The following is a 24,256-nucleotide window of genomic DNA, read 5'->3' on the forward strand; positions in this document are numbered from 1 at the left end:
ATAATAGAATTTTTTTGCTAATAGAATTTTACTTTTTTATTCCTTACAATTGTTGAAAAGGGATTATATGGGAGCTTACACAAAATGTATTATATCATATAAGCACGTACTTTGTGGATTTTATGGATTATCGAAAATATTGGCGTCAAATGTTATATGCGAATTTGTTATATATAAACAACACAACAAACTTCTATCAATTATTATTTAACTTAAACCCTTAAAATCCCTGATTGAAGGACTTTAGTGTGACCCTAAAATACTGCGCAGTTGTCAGTGCTGCAAAGCTCCGGTTAAAATCGAAAGGCGATAGACAGTGGAAAATAACGAGACAGCACCACCCCACCACCCAACCGCCCCCCTAAACAACCACCCAGTGGCGAAAAATCATCCGTAGCTGAAAACTGGAACGGAAAACGGCGAAAATATGCTCAAGTCGGAGGTTCAGCACCAGTTCTGGATCACCAAGAAGGTGGTGCAGCGCAAGCTCGGAACGAAGGAGGACAAGCACGTAATATCCTCGGACGCGGAGCTGGATTCCAAGATCGAGGTGTTCAAATCGATATCGGACACCAGCTTGAACCTGTGCAAAATTATTGACCAATACCAGGAGCGCCTATGCATCCTGTCGCAGGAGGAGTGCGTGTTCGGCAGGTTCCTCAAGGAGGCGGGAAAGCGGAGCAGAACCACGGGCGGAAGTATCGCCCACACGGCCAAGGCCGTATCCTTCGCTGGACAGCAGAGGATGTGCGTGCGGGTACCGCTCCTGCGGCTCCAGCACGAAGTCGATGTGTTTCGCTGCCGGGCGGTTAAGGACACGGAGCAGACCCTCCAGACGATGGAGAAGGAGCGCACGGAATACCGCGCCGCTCTCTCGTGGATGAAGTCCGCAAGCCAGGAACTGGATCCCGACACGGGCAAGGGTCTGGACAAGTTTCGCACGGCGCAGGCCCACGTGCGGGTGGCCAAGCATAATTTCGATGGCTATTCAATGGATTCCATTCAGAAGGTGAGGGTGGTTCTCAAGGACTTACATTTGCATCAGTGTATATCCAATGTTATATAATTTAATTACCATTAATCCTTTCCAGATTGATTTACTAGCAGCTGCCCGCTGCAACATGTATTCCCATGCTCTGGTGGCCTACGTCACGGAGTTAAAGAACTTTGCCCAAAAGGCCGCCTCCACATTCCAGACCATATCCAAGGCCTTGATTATAAAGCCCAAGTACGACTTCTGTGTGCTAAAGGAACTGTCCCAAAATGAAGGATCCACCGAGGAAGTTCCGCCAATCGAAGCTGTGGATAAGGACCAGTCGTTATTCTTTGCTGTAACTTCATATCCATGAACATTCATTCAAGAATTCATACTAAAAGGGCATTTCCTTACAGAACGACTACCAGGATAAGCTGGAAACCCAGCCGCAAGCAAAGGAATCTGAAGAGGAAAAACCAAGTGCACCTGCCACTGCCTGCGGCGACAATGAATCCTTGCTAATTGAGCTTTCCAAGCAGCTGGAGGACAGCCCGCTTATTGATGCGCCGTTGGATGAAGAAATACCTGCCCAAAATAGCAGTAACAAGCTATGGTCGCGCTTGTTTAGCCAGCAGAATCAGCAACCCGTACCGAGCCAAGTAGCCATGGAATCCAAGGCAAGTGGAGGTGGCGCCACCGCGGCTCCCAGCAAATCGCAGTCCACCAACAATCCCTGGCTGGATCTTTTCGCCGACTTGGATCCGTTAGCCAATATGCAAGCCTTCGATTTGAAATTGAGCGGCGGGCGCAGTGTGACCGAGCAGACCTGAGCAGACTACCCTCCCGTACAGATTATATTTATGGATCTGCGTATACCTGTGGAAACTAGCTAGTCAAAATGGAGATACTTTGGATGTAACTTTTCGCTAAACGTTCAAAAACTTTTTATTTTTTATTTAAATAAAATTTATATGGGACACAGCAGCTAGAAGTGGATGAGGCGGACGAGTGGCAGGGAAAGTGGGAAGTGGGGCAGGAGCCCCACTCATTTGACCGCCGCCTGTGCCTCCTTCTTGGAGTTAACCAGCTCGACCAGCTCCTTGACGCGACGCAAGCAATCCTTTTTACTGCGATTCGGTATGCAGGCAGCGATGCAATCCCAGCGATCGGGTGTCGTCGTTGGATAGGTTTTAATGGCTTGTTCGAGCAGGGCTTGCTCCTCCTTGGTCCAGGTCTTGGAGGCAGCACCACCGCCTGACCCATTTGTGGCCTGAGCTGGGGCTGCTGCTGCGGGGGCTACTGGAGCAGGAGCTGTTGCCGTTCCATTCTGCTTGGCCGACTGATTGTTCGACTTATGATCTACTCCGTTCTGTTTCACGTTTTCCTTGCTCGCCTGTGCAGTCGTCTCCTCGCCTAGGGTTATATCATTACAGGTCTGAACATCTTTCTTGGACTTCTCAAAGCTGGCAAATGCCGCATCGTTGGCTTGGGTCTTCAGGGAGCTCTTCGAATGATCTGTGTTCTGGAGCGCCTTGGCTTTGTTAAGCACATCCCTGGCATTGACCAGCACAGTGTTACCCGGACTATGTTGGTTGATGAACGTGGCTATGACATCCCAACGCTGTGCAGTACCAGCGGGAAACAGATTAACCGCCTTGATAAGCAACTGCACGTTTTCATTGCTCCAAAGCTCATTCTTCTTCACTTCCTTAACGCCTTTTGGCGTGACGCCCGTGCTGGCGATCTTCTTGGTCTGTGTCTGGTTAATCTCCTCCAACTCGGCAGCTATTTTCTGCTCGGCTGTTTGCAGGGCTGCAACAAACGACTCACGGCCTTTTGTTTCCATTGCCTTATTCAGAGCTTGCAGCTCTGCCAGATTAAAAGTCTCGCAAATCTTTTCCGTGCCCTCCATATGCTTGAGTTGATCCTTATCGTTCTTGGCATAATACTTGCAGTCCTTGACCTTGTCGCGCAGTGTTTTGCGCTCCTTCTTAAGCAGCTTTTTTTGCTGCTCGCGTTCGATGCGGATCTGCTCGATGCGTTTCTGCTCGGCCTTTTCAGCCTTCTCTTTGGCCAAAGCCGCTTCACGGATGGCACGATCAGCTTCTGCCTTCTGGGCCTGGGCGGCGTCCATTTTAGCTCGCTTGGCCGCAGCCTTGCGATCCTTCTCCTCCTGCTTGAAACGCTGAATCCGCTTGTCATTGTTGTAGGCCAAATCGACGAGCGCCCTGATGCGAGACATTTCCTCCTTCTTGCGCTTGATCCGAGCCGCCCTGTTCTCCTTTTCGATCCAGCGACGCTCGTCACGGTCCTGACCCTTCTCCTTGTCCTCTTCGTCCAAGTAGCTGAACTCTCGCCATGACTTAAAATCGTACCAGAAATTGTAGAACCGCTCCACCTCCTCGCGTTTGGCGTCCACCTGCCCGAAGGCGGGGACATGCGGCTTTTCGCTCCAGCGCCCGTTAAGTGTGAAGAATTTGTTCAGGACGCCAAAGAAGTCGTTATCGATGTCGTTCTGAGAGGGCAGCGAGTCGTCAAACTCGGGATCCACTGAGTCAAAGCTGCGTCGCGGCTTGGATGTGCCTGGAATGCAAGATTAAGTATTAGGTTAATTTTCCTGTTATCCTGAAATACCTATCTATATTGTTCAATTATGTTTATAATTATTACAAGTGAGTATAGCAACAAAACAAAAAAAGTGAAAATTTGGCAATTCGTTATAAAGAATTTCAAAGCAAACAATTAGTCCTATTTTTAGATATACAAAAATAAAGCTTCAAGTTTTGCGTCTTAAGACTATGGCAACAGCAAACGAACGAATTAAAAGCGACAAGGAATATTAATTAGTTAGGTACAGGTACTTTAAAATCTTAATTGATTATTAATATCAACAGGATTGTAGGACATCATCATGTTATATAACTCAAGCAAATTCTCTTAAGACTAATATCAAAGTATGCTTAGCAATCGCGTTGCAAGGCAACTCCAAATCCAAAGGAATCCCCACAAGGACCCAGCAATGACATCTCCCAGACACCCACCTAGTATCTCGTAGGCTTTGGTTATGCATGTGAAGTAGTCGTCGTCCTGGATGACTTCCTCGCCCTTGGCTTTCCGCTTATCGGGATGATGCAGCAGGACCATGCGTCTATAAGCCCGTCGAATGTCATCCTCGCTGGCTTCGTATCTAAAGGGATTGAACCGACAACACAGTATTAGTTGGGGAAGGCCGTCAATTATTGATAGGAACTGAGCCGAACACATGGAAACGACCACCACGTGCTGCCGCCGCACTCACCGGAGCTTGCCCAGGCCAAGAATGGCGTAGTGATCCTGGTCCTTCCACTCCTTGGGATCCAGCGACTTCAGGTAGCTGATGTCCACCTCCTCGCCAACGCCCTCCAACTTCTCATCGCTTTCGCTGCGCTCCACGCCGCCGGGAGCTAGAAATTGGCGCCGTTGCGCAAAGTAAGCCAAGCCAACGCGCTCGATTTTGCGGCGAACGACCTTGAGCGGCAGCTGCACCTCCACCGCCGTCGCTACCGTACCGCTCGTCATCTCTGGTCAGGTCAGCTGCTTAATGGGCATTCACCGCCACTCCTGTGGGCACTCGTTTACTCTAAATTTGGCGATCCGCTGCCTTCAAATCGTCGAAATCAAGTTAATATAATCACACTTTTCCGCAGCACCGCATGTGTTTCGACTAGAGGTGGTGAAACATCGATGTCATAATCGATTGAACATAGATAGTTTCCAACTCTATTTTTGACAACTGTAATCGATTGCAGCAGACTGTATCGATATTGCCGAGTGGTAGTGTTGCCAACTACTATTGCTGAACACCAATGGCAACTATCGTATTGGCTTGGCGCCCAAGTGTGACCGTGCCACAACGAACGGTTCATTTTGAAATATTTATTAGGCAATTAACTGCTTGCCCAATTTACATTAACAAATAATTTTCACTGCGAAGATTTTGTTATAAGCATCATTAAAAAAGTAAGAGTGATACAGTTGTTAGGAAAACGCCTTTTTATTTTATGATTATTTTAAATGATAACTTGCTGTAAATTCCAAAAACCATTAATTTGACCTATCACATTTAATTTTAACGAACTGTATCATTACAATTAAAGTACTTAATATGTGTTGGCTGTATAGTAATACATATTTTATTTTCCAGAATTAATTTCACATATCAGTAACACTTGTCCGCCCCTTTACATTTAGATGGTCGTAAAATATTTTACAGATAAGTATTCTTACTTTATTTACATTACAGCTCTTTTATCAAAAGAAACGGTTGGTACATCGAATATTTGATTATCTATTGATAAAATTGACTACTAGTACTAGAAAAATAATTGGTACATATTTTGGTTGAATTGAACAAAGCTAGTAGGTTCATTGGCATTTCGTACGGTTGGCTTTTGTGGAAAGATCCCATTTCTTACTCTAAACAGATTTCAAACGCACACATAAAACGACAATTCTTAAGTTTAACGACTAGATTTGTGCTGAGATAATGCAAGACTTACAATTATGTGATCTACAACGTCAGGGATTGTGATTTAAAAATTCTACTAAGTAGCTCCACCGTCGTTCTCAATTTCCTCTAGTGTTAGCCAAAAACATTCGATACTTGTGCCGGCGTAACTCCATTTGTATAAAATCGCTCCAAAAATAAATTCATCAGACACTTTATTGGCTTGAGATCGACTTAGACCCAGTGAGTGCGCGTACTCGGCTATAACGCATCGTTGTGGCTCTTCGATATCGTCGTCTCGATCTGGTCGATCCGTCGGAACGAGGGCATATAGCTGGAGCTGGCTTGGGTGACTATCGAGTTGTTGGAGGAACTCTAAAACGTGGAGTAAGAAGAATAATTTACTACATAGCATTGATTCGTAGGATTGATTATCTAATGTCAAGAATGTTCGAATTAACTGAAATCACAAAAGCCGCTTAAATAATATTCCAAAATGTACCTTTTTTTGTCTGTACGAACGTCCCCGGACACGGGTTGTATTCCGGCGCACTGGGTTGACCGTGGTGGACTTCTGGGACAACCGGACCGAGCTGAAGGTGCTTCCCCGATGTCCTCGGCGGATTTGCGGCGAAGGAGTGCCCGTGGCTGAAGTACACAAATTGAATTGAAGGTTTAGGTATCCTAAATATTGGAACCCGGTTGGAACTCACGTGTTCCGGCAATGGCTGTGCTGCGTTTGCTTGCCTGAAGCATTCCGAATACCACGGCACTGAATGATCCATGATGGGAGGTCTGCCGCTGGAGATTGGGGGTTTGGGCCAGGGGAATCCCGGCTGGCAAGCGAACCGGTGAGATCAGCTGGCTCTCCGATATTCCCTTGGGATGCACATAAAAGGTGGTCATCATGCCCTTGCCCTTCACAGCGATTTCACCACGTTTCTGCGGGATTGGGAACAAAATGTACAATGATTTCGGATGGGTAAAAAGAAACCCACATACCACACACGTGTAACCTCTTGAGCACAGCAACTCCGCCGTGTTCTCCGGAACCTGAACACGCCAGTTCTCGCCCGTGGAGTCCATTCGTGAAGCCACATTGACCGTATTGCCCCATATATCGTAGACCGGTTTCCTGGCTCCAATCACGCCACTTACCAACGGACCACTGCAGATGCCCACACGCAGCTGGAAGTTGTTGAATGCATCCCCGTTGATCTCCTCCAGCTTTTGCTTCATGGCAAAGGCGAACTCAACCAGGTCACAGACACTATCCTCGGAGGTCTCGCCGCGGAGTCTAAGATGCTCATGATTTAACCCCGCAGCCGCCATATACGTGGCGCCCACTGTTTTGATTTTCTCCACCGATGCGAATCTCGGCTCCTCCAGCAATTCATCAAAGTCACCTGATTTGATTTGCGCCGTGCGGCATCATTAGACACGTGCAATCGGAAGACAATGCTTAATCAATCAACTCACAGATAATTTCGTTCAGGATGCGAATGCAGGCCTTGCCATTGTCGATGTCCTCGGAGTAGAAGTCCTGGAAATTCGGAATGGACGCGAACATCACGCCGCAGAGGTTGTGCATCTTGGAGTAGAGCTCGTCCGTGTGCTCGTCGGAAAGGTAATAGGTGGCCACATGGTCCGGCAGGATGTTCTGCAATGAAATGGTTTAGTTCATGACACATATAAATAAATAGGGTTACATTTTCCCCTAGTGATTTATTGGCTATGATCCCTGTTTGCCCCCGTATCGGACCAAATCTCCTACCTTAATTAATGTGTCATTAAGCGCGCGATTGGACTTCATGTTGGTCAGTTCACGCTCGGCCTGCTCCTTCCATATGAAGTCTAGGCGCGAGGTAACCTGGGGAATCGAAATGAGAAATGAGCCGCAAGCATTGGGCGCACAGCATTGGTCCTCTTACCTCCACCAGTCTAGCATGGTAGCAGACCATCACCAGGAACGATATTAGAAGTATCAGCATTTGGACTCCCAGGGGCATGCCCATTTTGGAGAGCTCTACCAAGCGGAAAGTGTCGCCGGAGCCGAACTTCATCATGATCAGAGTGGTGTAGAAAGCTACCATGCTCAAGGCCATCAGAGCCTTGACCAGGTAGTAGAGCTTCAGAGCGGTGGCCAAGGACACCAGGCAGAGCACCCAGGTGAAGACCAAGTACTCCGGATGGGCGCACTCCCCCTCCACGTCCGAGGAACTTTGCATCAGCGAAGGCTCCGAATAGCTGAGGTTGCTGAGGGAAACACTGTGCCCATTTGTGGTCACTGTGTAGGGCCGATGGGATTGTGGCAGTGGAGGGGTCAAATTCAAAGTGATATCCAAGGGAGTGGGCCCTCCACTGGCCGGCGTGCTAATTGTGATATTGTGATGGATGGTGGCCGACAGATAGACATTCAGCTTGAACTCCTTCTCCGCCGCGGAGCTGTTGCTGTATGGCGGCATCATGCGCAGGAATCGGGAGTGCTCGTCGCCGATGCCTATGTAGGTGGACGAGGGACACAGGACCAGTCCAATGGCACTCAGCATGCACATGGACACGATGACGCCGCAAATGAACAGCGTGCGACGCTGCCGTTGGTGTACCAATTTCGCAGAATTTGTCTTCAGGCAGCGGGGTAAACCTAGGGAATAACGTTGGAGGGTTTGCCAATGAGCTGCTGCACACTGAACTTGGGCAGTTTATGGTTTTCTATTAATGCCCACCTGGAAACTCCTCGGCCATGACCAGGACGCAACAAAAAGTAAGAATTACGGTGCCCGCCGAGAGGCAAATAATAAGACGCGTGCACCGCGGAATGATGATGACCTGGCACAGCACCATAAATATCCAGATGACAAACACACACAGCATATTGGAGCTGAATGGAGTAGATGGGAACGGCACCAAGTGGCGGGGGAGCAAATCAATTAGCAACAGTTCATTAATTAAGCGAGTCCGGGCCTTTGTTGGTTTTCCATTAACAGGCCGCATACGCACCGGAACATATCCTCCCGCAACTGGCAGAACTTCTGCTCCTGGCTCTTGTCCTTGAACTTGAGGGTCCAGGGATTTAGGTACTCGCGTCGGATTTCCTTGTTCGAATTGATCTGAATGTTCTGCTCGATGAACTCGTCGATCTGGATTTCGGGTAGTCAGGTTGTAGAATCAGGGGACTGCAGCTCAACTCCACTTACCTCCTCATCCAGAACCGCCACCGAGACTCTGTGGTCCTCCTTGGTGTCAACCAGTATGGAATCGGCACGATTGAGTCCTTCCTCGGGACTGTTAAGCTTTTTTTGCAAAAATAATGAGGTTTTAGTATGAGTCGTTTTGTAAAATTATTGTTTTATAAAATTATTATTCAAAAAAGGAGTCTCACATTCTTGAATGGAATCTCGGGTATCCAGTCGGTGGTGGACTCATCCTCAATGATCAGACCCTTGCCGTCGATGGCCTCCGCCAGGTTTTGAATGCTAGTGGCTCCGTTCCTCGGTCGCAGCTGCACTTCCAAGGGAGCCGACATCATGGCCGTGGGCGAGGACACGGTGGACATGCCGCATGGGCCCGTGCCACCGCCTCCGGCGCCACCTGCACCTCCCATTACGCCACAGCCGTTCCTAGTCCTGCGACTGTCCATGGCCACGCCCTCGACCACATTGGGCAGGGAGTTCAGGGATATGTTCTTCTTCTGCTGCTGCTGAAGCAGTTGCGTGGGCTGCTGGACGGGCACAGCAATGGTGGCCACGTACTCCAGACTCCGCCCGTCGATGCTGGCGCCGTCGTTGCCCGTCGCTGTGACCCCGCCGATGCTTCCGCTTCCGCTGGCCGAGATTGATTTGGGCAGGGCGGTGGGCGTGGCGGCGGGGGCCGCGGCAGTGGCTACACTTCCCGCCAAATGGGCGCTGCTGCGCGTGCCAAAGCGCCGCTTGGGTCTGTGGAAGCAAGCGATTAACCATCGGTTATTGTCGGTTTTTAATGGGAATGCAGTCGCAGAAAAATGGTAAAACCCAAAATAAAGCTATGAGTAAAGATATTTTCTCTACTAATTAGTAGAAGAACGGCTATTGTTCGCAGAAAAATATACCTTTAAATCAGTTCAGCAAAGAAAGAAATCTTTAAATCAATCTTTACGAATTGCAAACTTTTTAAAAAAGAACGAATAATGTATTACTCAAAAATGTGTTGTAAAAGGGCAGCAAATAAGATCTAAAAAACTAAAACATGCAATCATGAACACATTATAGCAACTTTTTCGCTCTGTGCACTTCACTTACCTCAATGGCTCAGTGCGCTTGATGAGGAAAGTCTTAACGTTCAGCATTTTGAGGTGATTGTCCCGACTGCCACCGTTTCCCGGCTCCACCTCGTAGGCATCGTTTAGGCACTTGAGCGTCGCCTCCGAAATGTGGACTCTTCTGCAGGAGGAGGAGGAGCAGATTCCGAGGGGAGAGCATTAGCAGTTGGCCAGACTTACTTCAGTTGTAAGTTCGGAAATGTAGTTGGTGAAAATTAAATTCAAATATTTGCATACGACTTCTATGAATGTGCGTGGTGATTTGCCCAGAACCGCCCAGCCCTTTGTGCCTTCTTGTGGGCGGTGGGCCCTTCATAATTGGGCCTCCGCCGGGTTCCTTGCAGACTCCCATAATGTTGCTGGTTGCTGGTTTCTGGTTGCCGCCCAGGCCACCATCACATCAAAGCATTTTGCAATAAATTGAGCTTTCATTTGTGGGTCTTTTCATTTCGTTTCGGGTTCTGTGGTCGCTCTGATTTTCCCCATTTTCCCTCATCCGCTGGCGAGCTGTTTCTTTCTATTATTCGGTTTCTTGTGTCTAAACACGCCAGGCTTGCAAATTCCCAAACAATTGTTGCGAGCTACGCAGGAGCCAAATAAAGAGCTTGGACTAAGCCACAGGACCCGCAAATTGGCCAATTAAAACTGTGGCCAGGCTGGGACTGGCATCCAAAGTCAAAGTTATTTGGATTGCGTATAGTTTTACTAATTAATTTAAGACCGAGATAGTGGCTTAGCCTAAGACGAAAATTGTCAAGATGTCCACGCTGCACAGCCTAATGCCTTAAAACCTCAATAAAACGTGTTAAGAACCTACTTGTATTAAAAAACTTTGTTTGATAGATAAATAGAATTTTTACAAAGCAGTAAAAATCATGTCATTTGTCATTTACAACGCTAATATTTTTTTTCATCAAGGGTTACTTAAAGGTTTTAAGTGCAAACGACAAACCAATATGCCCTAGTTATGAGTAGAGCATGTGGCTGGCAACTGACCTTGTAATTGAGTTTAGATCCCTTAGATCCTTTAAATCACTTGCATGGCTAATAACAAAATCATTTATGCGTTAACTACGTACCTAACGTGCATTTAGCCATTTTATTACTTAAATTAACCTGCCAACATTTAAGGCTATTCCCTACATAGGAGCTGGGTATCGGGTTTTGTGAATTCATTAGTGAATTCAATACTCACATGCAGCTACGTGACTGGCTTACTTACCCGGGAATACCGCCGGATTCCATGTGATTCGCAATGATAACATCATTAGACCAGACGTCAAAATGCCATTTCTTGTTGCCAAGAACGCCGCACATCACCGAACCGCTGTGTATGCCGATTCGCATGTTGAGGTCCACCTGCAATTGCGAAACGCACTTCTTAAAATATGCAAAGCACAGCAGGAATATTTCCAGCAGGAAAATACAAAGTACACTTGGAAATAAAGTGTGAAACGGAAAATAAGCCCTGAAGAGGAAATACCATTCAAAATTAATCTTTCTTTAATTTTATTTTTAATTTTTAAATGACAGAATTTCGTGTAGGACGATTGGAAAAGGATCCAAATAGTAAATACATGAATTGATTATATTATTATATATAATTGCATACATTATATTATATTATTTTAATTCCTCGCATTTTACTTTAACTTTAAAAGCAAAAGTATATAAGGGAACATCCTCGAAAATTTCCCAAGAACTGTCATCAGTTCAGTTCAGCTCGGTTCGCAGCCTGAGTTACCCAGTCAATCGCCAGACTGCCGCAGCAATTAAATCGCCGCTTCAATTATGCAACTGCAGGCGGCATAAATCCCCGTGAACGAATACGGGATTCCCCTGTTTTTCTGCGGCATGGCGCACCGAAAAAAATCAATTAAATTCCAGTGCCAAACTTGCCGTATGAAAATTTAACACTCGCTGCTGCTTTCGGGCGACTGTGTCCGTTGCCTTTTGCTCTGTTGAGATTTGCATACAAATGAATTGTCAACACGTCCAATGTCCCTGCTCAACAGCTCCTGCTCCTGCTCCTGCCTACTGTATACTGTATACTGTACAATGTAGCATACTATATACGTGCTATAGACTCTGGCCAGGGTCAAAATGGGGCACTGAATTGTGCAATAAAAAATAAACGAATAGCTTCTCACAAATAGAGAAATGCCAAACGGTTGATACTGAACAAAAGCACTTAGCACTTTTTTGATTTACTCGACTATCAGATACCCCTTGCAGCTAGTGGGGGAGCTGGGAAGAAATTGTCGGCTGATCAAGAGAAATTGTCAAGAAAAAAAAGCCTTTTCAGCTACTGAACTTTGGAGTTGGCTTGTGCAGAATTTTTTTCTCATATCATTAGAAATTGGCAGACCAACTTGGCTAGTAATCCTGATCAAGAATGTATAATCTAACTGTTGCACAGTTTGCTACGAAACTCGTATACCCTTTTACTTTGGGAGAAGAGGGTATAAAGTGGGTCTTAAATATTTCAATTGGGCCGACCAAACAGAATGGAACCTCAACAGATGTCAGTCGGTTTGCGTTTAATGCAGCTCGTAAAAACTATTATTTGTTCGGTGTCGATTTTTTCACGAAAAAGATTTAAATGAAAATGTAAAGGACTCAAAGAAATGATCAAAATGCATTTGTGCAAGTATTGATACATGTGTTGTCTGCATGCTAATTGCGCAAAAATGTCAGATCTGGAAATCCTATGGTTTCAGTACATCATAATATTGTATCTTAGTGAAGAGGAACATAAGTCACATTAAGCTGCTTACTACCAGTATTTTCATTTAAACCCCGCCCTCAAAAGTATGCTACAGCTTAAATGGTTTCCCGCTCTTTGCTGCACCACTTTGCTTGCTTAACTTAAATCATTTAAATAACATGTTGGGGCCACACTTCATTTGATTCGAATCGATGCGATTCGATTCCACTTACGTGCGTGTGCAGGCGCACATCCTTAATGGCCTTTATCATGTGCAGGCCCGTTTCCACGCTGCACACCGCGTGATCCGGCCGCGTCTTCCAGTTGTCGCTCTCGAACTGGGACACACAATAGTAGCAGTCGCCCAGCAGCTTCACACGCAGACAGTGGTTGTCCTTCAGGAAAAGGTGGGGTATTCCAGGGCCAGACACCGAAGAAAGTGTTTAAATATCATTCAAAAATATCATGGATTTGTAGAACAAAATTTAATTTCTTTAATTATCAAGCAAAGTTAAACGTTTTACCTATTTCGTTTTTAGAATAGGTATAGGCATGCTTCGTTATCCTCATAAACAATTTATGCATCAGGAAAATATTATAATTTGCAGCGAATGTGTATTCAATGCTACTTCCAAATAACATCCTATTATGCATATTCAAACATAGTTGCTTTAGGCCATTTATTTTCCTAACTACATTTCAGGTGAAAATTTGTTTTTAAGAACTTACCTCCGCAATGCGATCGAAGCGGGCGAACAGGTCGTTTAAGATTTTCACCAGCTGCTGGGCTGAAGTTTTGCTGGCCAACTCGGTGAATCCCTGGGGCACGAAGAGAAAGGTGTCCAAACTCACACTACAAAGCCATTTCCACACCTACCTTAATGTCGGCGAACAAAATGCTCACATTGTCCATGGGATAAACGTACAATTTGTTGAACTGCGTCTCCACCGTGGGGTCCGTGCCCTTGTACATTTCGCTGCGAATTTGATTGTTCACGATGTTGGGCAGAACTGCGAAAAGGGAGTGGCATTTTACGGAGTGGGCTTAGCACCAACTTGAACACGAGCCAAGCGCAATATATATTCGCTCGAGGAGCCGCGCACTGGAGGCCAAAAGCATCAGCTGCCTGCAGTTGTCAGGCAACACGGAATTACGAAATTACCAGGAAAGGCTGAGGTTTCTTCTACCTGCTTTCTTCATGGAAAACAGTCACTTGGGAGTCCCTCAGAAGAGCGCTAACAACTTGTTAGGAGGGGCATTTGCGCATTTGAAGTTTCTTTTAAGTAAACAGCAATAAAATCTCGAAAGGAATGCAGCTAATATCAATCAGACATCCAAGACGAATAAAGTAGAGCAAGCAACAGGCCATATTTCCATCATCAGATACATTTTCCTAATTAATTTGACTACCTTTCTATATAACTTTCACTCGATAGGATCGGGCCAACGAATTTATAGTACAAATTTAAAACACTGCTTTCAAGTGTAATAAAATCGTTGTATAATCAGGAACTCACTTGAATCCAACAATTTTTGAGTGCGCTGGAGCTCCTTCTCCGATTCCTTTTTGTGCTCCATCGCCTTGTGGGTTTCTATGAATGCCAGTCGTTGTCCGCGATCCGTGAGATACTTTGTGTACATACCGGCCACGTTGATGGCCGTGTAGAGAATGAAGTTGGCAAAGATCTGGAAGAGGACGCACTCGGCATTTATGGTGGCCTGGGGGAAAAAAAGTGCCAGAGAGTATAGCAAAAGTCGCAAAACAATTTCAATTCCGATGGCAGGCCAATTACCTCGCCGTGCTGCAGTTTGATGATGGTAATTACGGCCAGGTGACAGCTGGCCGTGATGGTTCCGCCCACAACACACCACTTTAGAGGCAGTGGCAGCATCGCATATGGCACGAAGATGACGAACAGGATGTACCAGACCAGGTACTCGCGATCCGCGAATCCCACGCCTTGGCCAACGAATCCTGCAAATCGCGAGAGTTGGTAAATCACTGCCACAGTACAGTACAGCATTTACGACTCATCCCGCAGGGGACGCCCAAAAAGGATTAGTCCTTTGACGGTCCACGCAGGTGACGCTTGATTTACGACCACTCACCCTGGATGTTGAAGAGCACCCATGTGCAGACCGCCGCCCAGTGCAAATAGTTGTTGGCGAAGCAGCGCCAGTAGCCCAGGAAGCAGATGGCCATGTTCGCAATCCCACAGCAAATGGACCAAGTGATGGCCGTCGCCATGTTCTGTAAGCAAATTAGGAATAGGCAAGTATGAGAAGTTAAATGCAAAAACTAGGTTACAAGTTGGTTGAAGTATTATTTGAATTAAATGCACGCACCACTTCATTGTCGCTTTCAAGGGAACCCTCTTCACTTCGCCGCATTATCCAGACGAAAGCCAAAACAATTTTTAGAACAAAGTCAACTACGTTCACAATGATGAGGGACTTCTGGCGCTGGCGATGTGTGTAGGTCAGGTAGGATCGTTCCAGGGAGCTCTGCTTGAAGGAGTTGGTCAGCGAAGGACACAGGATTCCCTTGACCACGTTGCCACTCTTGAAGGCGGAGTACATCTCGTTGTTTAGAGGACGCTGCGATTGGCCAGAAACGCTGGCCAGGGAGTTTCCGGACTCCAAATCGTGTTCTTTGGAGGGTCAAAGCAAATGGGAATAATGTGGGTATTAATAACCAGTATGATATGAACTGTGACTATTTTCCATGTGTTTCCCAAATCACTCAGTGAAACCCAAAAATATAGTGTATATATTGCTGGTAGAAGTGCCCTGGTAAAGTCGGGAAGCCAACAGTTATTAGCTCACCGAAATTGCTGTTGCCAAAGATGCTGCAGCTCTCAGTGCGGCGCTTGGGTCCGTAGGCCCGCTTGGCCTCCACAATCCGGACGGACTGCACCCGCAGAGGCGTCTGCTTGGCCACGCCCCCGCGCAGAGGGCCGCCCTGCTGTTTCTTGCGCAAATTGGACAAAATTGATGTGGTGGAGGCACGCAGCGATGGCGGCAGGTCGCCAGTGCCGGCGTCCTCCATTTGGGCACCGTCGCCGGGAAGTCGGGGTATGTTGGACATGTCCGGAGTGGCCATCGCTGTGCCGGCTGCGTCCTGCTGTTTGGTTTTAGCTAGTCTTTAATTAGTCCTAAGTGCGTGGGCGCACATTGACTTACCTCGGAGGACGCGGCATCTGCTGCCACCGAGGATGTGGCCGCTGCTCCATTCCCATTTCCGTTGACCGTAATCTGCTCATCATCTGTGGTCTGCGCAGCAGGATTACTTAGACCCAGTCCATCAGCCTCAGCCCCATTCTCCTCCGCCTCATCGTCATCATCCCCCTCCAGTTTTAGGTCGTCGATTTGCGCCAAGGCGATGGCTCCCTTGTCCACCGCCCGGCGCAGCACCACCCTCTCATCGGGGTCCCCCCTCTCTGCCGGCGCAACTGAATTCCCACCCATGGTGCCGCCTTCTGGTGGCGCCTCCTCTTTCGTGTTGCATCCCCGAGTGAGTTGCATCGAAAACGCCGACGAGGGAGTCGCACTCAACTGGCGCAGGTGCACCTCGTCTGAAACCAGCTTGTCGTCGTCCATGTTGGCCAACTGACCCTCCTCCGCGGTCCTGGACAGGAAAGAAAGTTTAATTATTTACATAGCGTCCAAATTCTACCAAATTCTACCAGTATTCGAGAAAATATGCTAAATTGCTTACCTAATTTCTTAATATTTCAAAATGCATTTTAATTGCAAAACAGACAGAAACAAGAAATCGGTGTATGAAAGTGTACTTTATATTTTATATTATGTTTTAATATTTTGCCTTCTATTGAGAAAGAATTGTATGTAATTATGATCCACTTTATGCGCTCAGTGCACGTCAACTTTCTAAATGTACTTTCAATTTCAATATTCCCTTTGAAGAACATCTAGGTTACCAAGAAGATACTTATATATTTTGCAGTAAATATTAAACATGGAAATTGGTATGTAGAACTGTACAGGAATGTATATACTTTATATTGAGGCATAGTCCTTTATTGCGATGCAAACCTCTGACTGAAACTAATATACGGCTTTAATAATGGTCTTCTGTATATACATTTTCAGAAAGCAAGAACAATTTTCTTTTAGGATCTTTAAATTGAAATGCAAAACCTGTCTGTTTCATATTTATTCCCTATGAAGCCCTGCTAAATATTGATTGGCGTAATTAAAGAGCGATTTGAGCTTCTTTAAGCTCAGATGAAGGACATTATGTGGAATTTAAATTAATTAAAGGCTCTACGGGTGGTCCTCCTCTTTGCTTAAGACCATCAATAACTAACAATAGGTGAAAGTCTGTGTACAACAGTCTTAAATGAGTGCCTTTTGTTGGATTTATGGGAAATAGGCGGTCAATATATAAAGTAAGACACTGAAAATTAAATTTGCCGAAATGAAATTGCACGGATTGTGGCATTTAAGTAATTCCTTGATATCAGTATTTATGCAAGAATCTGCCAGGAACAGCCTTCAAATGTCATTGTCAAACACCCTTCTGAATAATTTCATGTTGGCTGGAGTTGTTGTTTATGTTTCGGCTGATAACAGGCCGGATATATACATATGTATATGCCTCTGTAAGTACATTTCAATATGCTTTAAAGCAACATATTTGATATTTAATTCCCGGTGCCGCAGCGGAAACGCAAATGGCAGTGGAAAATGGCGCGTTGGTGTCTTTGTCTTTATTCAAATTGGCAGTGAGACACTCCCACTCACGAGTGCATCAATATGCTTACTTATAGACACACTCCCATTCCATCGCAAAAGAGTCAGGAATTTTCAGGAATTTAAATCCTAGCCAAAGTACAAAATAGGGAAAACCAATAAGTGAGGGGTAAACATGTTGGGAAGCCTTCTATACAAGCCTTATCGACTTGATAACAGGGTTGATAATATTATTTTTAAATCGAAGTTAGCTATTTTCGATTATCTCTATAAATACTGTATGAAGTTACTGATACTACCTGTCGCCCTTAATCCTTCGATCCGTTTCCTTAATACACATTTTTAATGAAAACGACTCGCTTGTGACCTTTTGTATTGCTAAATATACTTGGTGCTATTTATCTTAACGTGATCCATTGGTAACATGGCCTTTGTTACTGAATTGATGACAGGCCTTATCTGACCAAAGAACCTGATGTATTTTTCGACTTTTTTTCCAGACAGCGTGGATTGCGTTACCTTATTTACCTGCCAGCCAATGTGCATCAGTATCTCCCTATCAATAGACCCGCCTAATCTCTGCCAGCTATGAGCAGCTATGAGAAGGGTAGTTATGCTAAGTATATGCTTTTTAAGCCTCAAGCAACACATCAGATGGAATTTTTCGCCTTGCGCAAAATGCAATCAATTTGAACAACACTTTGTGATTCCCAAGTTGTAAAGTTGCGCTTTTTAGCACCTTACGAGAAAATCAACCAACCATTGAGCACTTAACATCTCCGCAGATGCTACTATATGTTTACGCACCTGTAAGATGTTTGGTCCAATAAAAGAGGGTATCACATGCCCGATCGCGCCGGATTATGTTCCGTTTCACTGATTAACACATTGTCACTCCGGGTGCACTACTTTTCGATGAGAAATTCCGCAAGGAGAAGCGCGCAACTGAACCAAATCCGGTTGAATCGAGTGGAGTTTATCGCCAGCGGATGGATGGGTTCGAGATAAACTTCTAATATAATTATCGCGTATATAAATGTGTTGATAATGGCGCAACAATATTCAAAATACAAAATCGATAAATCGAACGCGGGGCAGGGCTCCTCTCGCCCATCATCGTCAGGTTCGGATATGTAAATATGGAACCTATTCCGTGATTCACCCAAGGAACTTTGCACTGTTCTCAATGTTTCTCGGCTGGTCGGCATGTACCATGCAAGTTTGGATCTATCCCGATGGATTTATGGACATATGCTAGGTGCGACTGCTCAACAGGTTTTACTTATTAGTATTATTATTATTTCTCTGCCGCCAGCTATTTTTTCGCGTCTTTCACATCGGACTGGCGTTTAGCAACTGAGCGAGAAAAAGTCGCCATCGCCAATCGCCAATCGCCGGGATATAATATGATACCATCGGGCGCAATTCTGATTTTGGTTTGGGTACTCTCCATATTAGCCATATTTTTCTCTTTCTCTCGCGGTGACGCCAAGTGAAATCAGTTTTGGTCAACAATGTTGCTGATATGGTAATTGACTACAGTTCGCTGCGTTGCCTTGCCCGCGTTAGATGATAATGATAATGATAATTATGATGGGTTCCCGAATGATAATAGGCTATTTCTGTATAAATGTTTGGCAGGACTAAGGTTAATTTTCCGACTTATTAATCATTACAGCCCTGAACCAAACATGTCGCAGCAGTTATAGGACTACATTTCAGTGGGTTCCTAATTTCAACGTTGATACCATTTTCTGAAAACTATGGGTAGTGGAAAGGCAACCCAAGTAAAGCGCCATCTTTGCAACTTTTTAAATTTGCACATATTTTACGATCTGGCATTTCAATTAAATTCCATGTTTAGCTTGGGGCAAGTGAAAGCCATTTTAATTGAAGTGTCCCCTGCACAAAAACATTCGAAATGTTCTAATAACTGTTCAGAGCTTTTTTGTAAAGACGAAACAAGGCTTTCAAAATGGTTATTCCCCTTATTTTTGCCAATTTCCTGGCAAGATTTTGAGGTGCGTTTTTGCACGACGACAGTTCAGATCTAAAATGTCAGATATAAAATGTCAAAGGCATGTCTGCAATGCTGGCTATTATTTATATAGACAAACAGTGGGGATAGTTTCAAGGCCCAATCAGCCATTCCAGCCACCCACTCTTGGCCAAAAGGGCTGGGAGCTCCAAGGAGGAAAGGTAAGGGGCCAGTCCTAGTCAGTCCTTTTTATGAGCTTTTGTTGCCTTGTTGAATTTATGGCCATAAGAAACTTGTTAAAGCACATTATTGGGTGTGTAACAAGTGCGTGTGTTGGTATGTATGTGAGCTTGGGGGCTCCGAAATGGGGAGGAAACAGGGGTTTGGGGCGGCAGCTGCTAAGCTAAGTAGATTAAAGTCATATTTACACGTCTTTGCTACGAGTGTGCACGTGAAAAAAATATTATATTTTGTACGTAGTCCTAAAAGCTTTGGAGCATATAGAACTTTAGAATCTGAATTTGTATTATTGCATATTACATTAAGTATTTACTTATAAGTCAACCTATTTCAGTTATATGCTACGAAAATTGTCACTTAAAAATGAATCTACTCATCGTCGAGTAAAAGGGTATGCTAAACTTGTAGGGATGTTGGCAACACGTAGAAGAAAGCGTTTCCAATCCTATAAAGTACATATTTCCTAGTGTGTCCATCCATCTGCTTTGCTGTCAGTCTGTCCGTATAAACGCCAAGATATCGGGAACTATAAAAACTTTTAGTTTCTGTATGTCATCCATTTCAAAATTACTTCCTTGCCCTCTAACTAGCGGGTATCTGTTAGTCGAGGAACTTAACTATATCGTTAGCCTTGTCTCTTTATAAAATGATTACAAGTTTTATTTACCATATTTAACTTTTTACGGTGTATGTGTGTCTCTGCGGTTTTATTTGAGTTTGTGCTCTGCGTTAAGTGGCAGCAATTAACACTTGACATATTTATGCTTAACCCGAGGGCGCAACGGGCGGTTCCCATGCATTATTGTCATGCCCCGGTGCCACCATCAACTACCAACCAACTAACGCCACCAACTACTTGGCAATGTTGAGCCCTCGTCGATATGGTAACAACAACACCAGCTACAACAACCACGCCGGCCATGTCTGGCCAGCTGCTTAGTTTATTTATCAAGCGATTAAGCCCTTCCGAAAGTGGGCCGGAGGGGCGTGGCTGTAGGCGAACTGATGTGAAAGCACTTCCTCCTGTTTTAGCCGATGTATGTGTGTGAGTGCGGCCAATATTTAAAGATAATTAGTTTGAACTTGAGAGCAAGTTCTCAGGAGGATAGTGATATCTAAACGATTGACCAGAGCATGAGAATAATCCTGGATGTTTAAGGAGTAAATGCCACCAAAAAGGTTATGCACGATTTTTATAAGTCACAACTTTTCCATTATAAGAAACACTTCTATAAATAGTAAAGTATATATGGTATAAAGTATATAACAAATGGCTAAACCATCAATTAATACAAATTAATTAAGATTAAAAACAAGGTTAAAGATTAAAACATTAATTAAAAACAAGAATATAGTGTATACTGTTAAAAATATCGATGTAAAATAAATGGTTATACTTGTATATAACTTTTCCCGTAAATTGCCTCAAAAAGTGCACCTTTTCATAAATTACAGCATGTCATGAGCATAATTATACCAGTTACTCGTCGAGTAAAAGGTATACTATATTCGTTGTAAAGTATGTAACAGGCAGAAGGGGACGTTTCCGACCATATAAAGTATATATATTCCTCCACCCACAATCCGCTCAAAACTTTTTTCACTTTTTTTATATATCTTGTAAATTTCTAAAGGCTAGCCAAAAAGTTTTTGCCCTCTCTAACGCCCACAAAACTCCCACACCCACACTTTTAAACAATTTTGTAGTTATTTTTAATTTGATTATTTTTCCCCAGCTTCTACCGATGTTCCCGAAAAGCTTGAAAGTTGAACTTTCTCGCTTGCACTTCCACTAGCTGAGTAACAGGTATGTGATAGTCGGGGAACTCGACCATAGCATTCTATCTTTTTTATTGATAATTAATATCCGGCACAGGTCAGGGAACGGCAATCATCAGAATGACAACTCAGAAGGCCAAAACAAACGCAGCAGGTGGCCAATTCACCGCAAAGACATCGGCCATTTCTGTCATGGATATGGCCATGTCTTGGGCAACTTCATTTGGCTAAGAGTCTTGGCCCATAAAGGACGCTTCTTCTAGACAGCCAGAAGCATTCACCTACTCATACATATACGCTTGTGCGGGTATGTGAGTGTGTTGGATTTGGGTTAATGTCGACATTGGTCAACATGGGTGTGCAATTGAAAGCGAGCAACAAAGGAGAAAATAGAAAAATTACTCAGCGGCTCAGTTTGGGTCAGATAAATTTAAAGGAGTAACGAAACCCGTAAAAAGGACAAGGGCATGGTAAGAGAATCTTCCGCTTACACCGAAAGAAGAATTCTTGAATGAGTGAATATACTATAATATTAATAAAATAATATTATAAGTAATAGTTATATATAAGAAACAAACAACCGCCAACGTCACTCAAATCGGAATACTTTATCTAAACTTCCAAGCTTGCAATTATAAAATTCCCGATACCTTAACTTTCATACGGACAGACAGACAGCAAAACGGACAGATGGACGGACAATACGATACTATTTCAAGTTCTCCAATGCATTTTACCTGTTCATATAAATATTTTTGGAATTCCAGTAAAATAGGAAATGTATCTCCAATGCTTTTACAAACTTCGTCTTGCGGTGTACTTTAAGTCAGCAGGGACAAAAGAAAGTCGGACAAGTTTGGGTATCAATCTGAATTGGACTGCAAATAAATTCGTCCATTGTTGGCTCGAAAACCTCAGCCGGAACCTCTTGGCGGTTCTACAAAAATACCATTATTATACGATTTCCTCTCGTTCGTTCTTGTTAAGCATTATTATGCAGAAAATGCACTAAGCCAGCGCAATAGCTTTGATGTCCTTTATCCCGCTTTGCGGTTCGAATCAAAGTGCCTTATTTGACGGCTGCCACTGATTTGGGTAAACACACTTAAAAATCAAAAGCAATCAGGACCAGCTTCTGCGGCATTAAGAAAAAAGGCAATAAGCCGTGTAAGTGGCCACTTTTTGGGGCAGCAATCAAGCTAGCAAGAATTTAAGTCTATTAAATTTGACAAGTCGCCTGGGATCGCTTAAGAAAATCCCAAGCCTTAAATCCAAGTACTCTTGACATTTGCCAAAGAAATCTTACAGACTCGTAAAAGTTGCCAGGACATGGCTATTTATGTTTATGGCTTACTAATTAGCTTTAGCCCTGATGCAGCCAAAGTTTTGCTCCCATTAAAAGTCGCACTGTGTAATTTCCACTTCTGCTGTCAGTTTTCCCTCCCTTTCGCGAAAACCCCCGTTCCTGCCCCATTGTTGTTTGTCATTAAAATTCACATTTTATGGAAGATTCGGTTGCCTTTACCTAGTTTCTGCACTGTCGCCTGCGACAGAATTTGCCCCACCTTTCGATGCCGGCCTTTGTTTACTACGAGTGAACAGAAAATTTGCATAGAAAAAGAAATTTGCATGGCATTAAGCAGACGACTTGACGTCCTGACATCTACAGCTGCTGCTACCCGAGGTTGAATTGCCAAGTTCGACAGGATACAGCAAAATATTAGATTTATGGCCAGTAAGCATAGCTGCGAAGGGCAAAAGGCACTCATTTGTACTATTAAGTACTATTAAATGAGAGTTAGCTTGCTGTTTAATCGCATAAAGCTGACTTTAAAGACCACGTTTAAAGGCCAAGCCTGCAATTATTTCCAGTAATTCTACGTGTACTTTCACCCTTTTGAACACAATGTATTCAAAACGAAATCGAAAAGTTGATTGTCTGTGGGTTATTATGAAATTAAAATGCCATAATTCGATTATTCACGAGCGAGCGCTCCTTTACGTTCCTCGTTCGATTTTCCAAAGTGAATTGTCCGTGGCCACGTGGAGTGTGTGCAATTTAACAGACACTTGAATGTAGTAAAATAATGTTTGATCTGCCCACATTTTCTGACATTGTTCACACACTCATTTGGAATCGCTTAAAGGTTTTTTCCCCTCGAACGAGTCTATTGAGCTAAGAACTTGGAGAAGACAGCATATTTGTCAGACGCGACGTCTGTTGCCATAAAGCATAATTGAAATATGAGATTGACATTGAATACCAGTGGCATTGTTGCTATCATCGCCTTTTGTCCCGGGCTTTCATCGGCTACAATTCCAGTCCACAGCAAGTGCGACACATTTCTCGGGGCAGAGCCATTTAATTGATTATTGTAATAGAAGTGGAGCGAAATTGGCGCCTCTGCGGGTTCCATTATCGGCGGCAAACTAAATACAGCGAACTTCTTGGGGCTAAATATTAAAATATTGTATCCTAACTGTAGCGCTACTTGTGTGGCACTAAATGAATAAATGCTTTTATTTCAATTTCAGGCCAACTTTTCTTATTATTCAATGAGGGGGAATAAATTGATTAGTTTCAGAATTTGTGTTGGTTTTTCTGGTGTTCTTTTATTACCTTTCAATTACTTAAGCTTTGTTGTTACATCTTTCGGCGGCAAGCGAATGCAAATGGAGCCTTCTTTAGAATGGCCATCGAGACCACTAACAACCTTTAAGCCCCAACATTGTGCCACACTCCTGGCCAAACTGTCAGCACTCACCTGAGGCAAATGCGCTCCTCCTCCTCCTCGAGTTCCACGTCCATTGTGGCGCAGGATTCTGTCTGCTGCTATGCTAGCTTTTCTTCTTTATTGCTCCCGTCAAGTGAGAGTTTTAACTGCCAATGGCAGCGCCACTACGGAATCCTTGAGGTTGACAGCAGCTTCTTTTGCCGGGCTTGGGCTTAAAGCCAACTCAGAGTGATTTAAGCTGTTGTCGATTTGCCTAATGCCGCCATAGATGCGAAAGAACGAGCCGGGAGGCAATGTCCGTTGGTGACTAACGTGTGCTCCATGGTGCCAAGGAATCCGCA

General features: G+C 44.5%; 3 protein-coding genes across 4 annotated transcripts; 1 reads left to right on the forward strand and 2 right to left on the reverse strand.

Moving 5' to 3' along the window:
* The first annotated feature begins 98 nt into the window (after positions 1–98).
* Positions 99–1,957, forward strand: LOC6546176 (islet cell autoantigen 1). Its single transcript, XM_001973541.3, has 3 exons — positions 99–1,009; positions 1,092–1,331; positions 1,393–1,957. The coding sequence occupies exons 1-3, from the start codon at positions 428–430 to the stop codon at positions 1,804–1,806; spliced, it is 1,236 nt and encodes a 411-aa protein (XP_001973577.1). The 5' UTR covers positions 99–427; the 3' UTR covers positions 1,807–1,957.
* On the reverse strand, positions 1,899–4,920 carry LOC6546177 (dnaJ homolog subfamily C member 2). The gene is made up of 3 exons (XM_001973542.3): positions 4,275–4,920; positions 4,018–4,163; positions 1,899–3,559 (listed from the first exon to the last, which is right to left on the reverse strand). Exons 1-3 carry the CDS (start codon positions 4,532–4,534, stop codon positions 2,022–2,024), a joined length of 1,944 nt encoding a protein of 647 aa, XP_001973578.1. The 5' UTR covers positions 4,535–4,920; the 3' UTR covers positions 1,899–2,021.
* Positions 4,921–5,109: 189 nt separating this feature from the next.
* Positions 5,110–23,989, reverse strand: LOC6546178 (adenylate cyclase type 8). 2 transcript variants are annotated; one of them, XM_001973543.3, is made up of 23 exons: positions 23,946–23,989; positions 15,651–16,095; positions 15,294–15,588; positions 14,814–15,118; positions 14,577–14,718; positions 14,261–14,442; positions 13,985–14,186; positions 13,344–13,477; positions 13,196–13,285; positions 12,700–12,861; positions 10,982–11,118; positions 9,740–9,880; positions 8,845–9,397; positions 8,660–8,755; positions 8,463–8,602; positions 8,189–8,343; positions 7,394–8,106; positions 7,237–7,332; positions 6,942–7,122; positions 6,465–6,868; positions 6,176–6,404; positions 5,965–6,110; positions 5,110–5,837 (listed from the first exon to the last, which is right to left on the reverse strand). In XM_001973543.3, the coding sequence occupies exons 1-23, from the start codon at positions 23,987–23,989 to the stop codon at positions 5,724–5,726; spliced, it is 5,106 nt and encodes a 1,701-aa protein (XP_001973579.2). In that variant the 3' UTR covers positions 5,110–5,723. The 2 variants fall into 2 exon arrangements, with proteins under 2 accessions (XP_001973579.2, XP_026832667.1); XM_026976866.1 differs by having other exon boundaries at positions 15,294–15,591.
* Between the last annotated feature and the right edge of the window lie 267 nt (positions 23,990–24,256).

This window comes from Drosophila erecta, unplaced genomic scaffold (genome assembly GCF_003286155.1).
Source record: "Drosophila erecta strain 14021-0224.00,06,07 unplaced genomic scaffold, DereRS2 tig00000021-arrow-pilon, whole genome shotgun sequence".
NCBI lineage: Eukaryota > Metazoa > Arthropoda > Insecta > Diptera > Drosophilidae > Drosophila > Drosophila erecta.

Coding starts and splice junctions, on each gene's coding strand:
- LOC6546176 (XM_001973541.3), top strand. CDS start 428: ATGCTCAAGTCGGAGGTTCAGCACCAGTTCTGGATCACCAAGAAGGTG. Junction 1,010..1,091: donor CAATGGATTCCATTCAGAAG/GTGAGGGTGGTT, acceptor AATCCTTTCCAG/ATTGATTTACTAGCAGCTGC. Junction 1,332..1,392: donor ACCAGTCGTTATTCTTTGCT/GTAACTTCATAT, acceptor ATTTCCTTACAG/AACGACTACCAGGATAAGCT.
- LOC6546177 (XM_001973542.3), bottom strand. CDS start 4,534: ATGACGAGCGGTACGGTAGCGACGGCGGTGGAGGTGCAGCTGCCGCTC. Junction 4,164..4,274: donor CTTGGCCTGGGCAAGCTCCG/GTGAGTGCGGCG, acceptor CAATCCCTTTAG/ATACGAAGCCAGCGAGGATG. Junction 3,560..4,017: donor CAAAGCCTACGAGATACTAG/GTGGGTGTCTGG, acceptor CTTGCATTCCAG/GCACATCCAAGCCGCGACGC.
- LOC6546178 (XM_026976866.1), bottom strand. CDS start 23,989: ATGGACGTGGAACTCGAGGAGGAGGAGGAGCGCATTTGCCTCAG. Junction 14,719..14,813: donor TTGAAAGCGACAATGAAGTG/GTGCGTGCATTT, acceptor ATTTGCTTACAG/AACATGGCGACGGCCATCAC. Junction 9,881..10,981: donor GAATCCGGCGGTATTCCCGG/GTAAGTAAGCCA, acceptor CTCCTCCTGCAG/AAGAGTCCACATTTCGGAGG.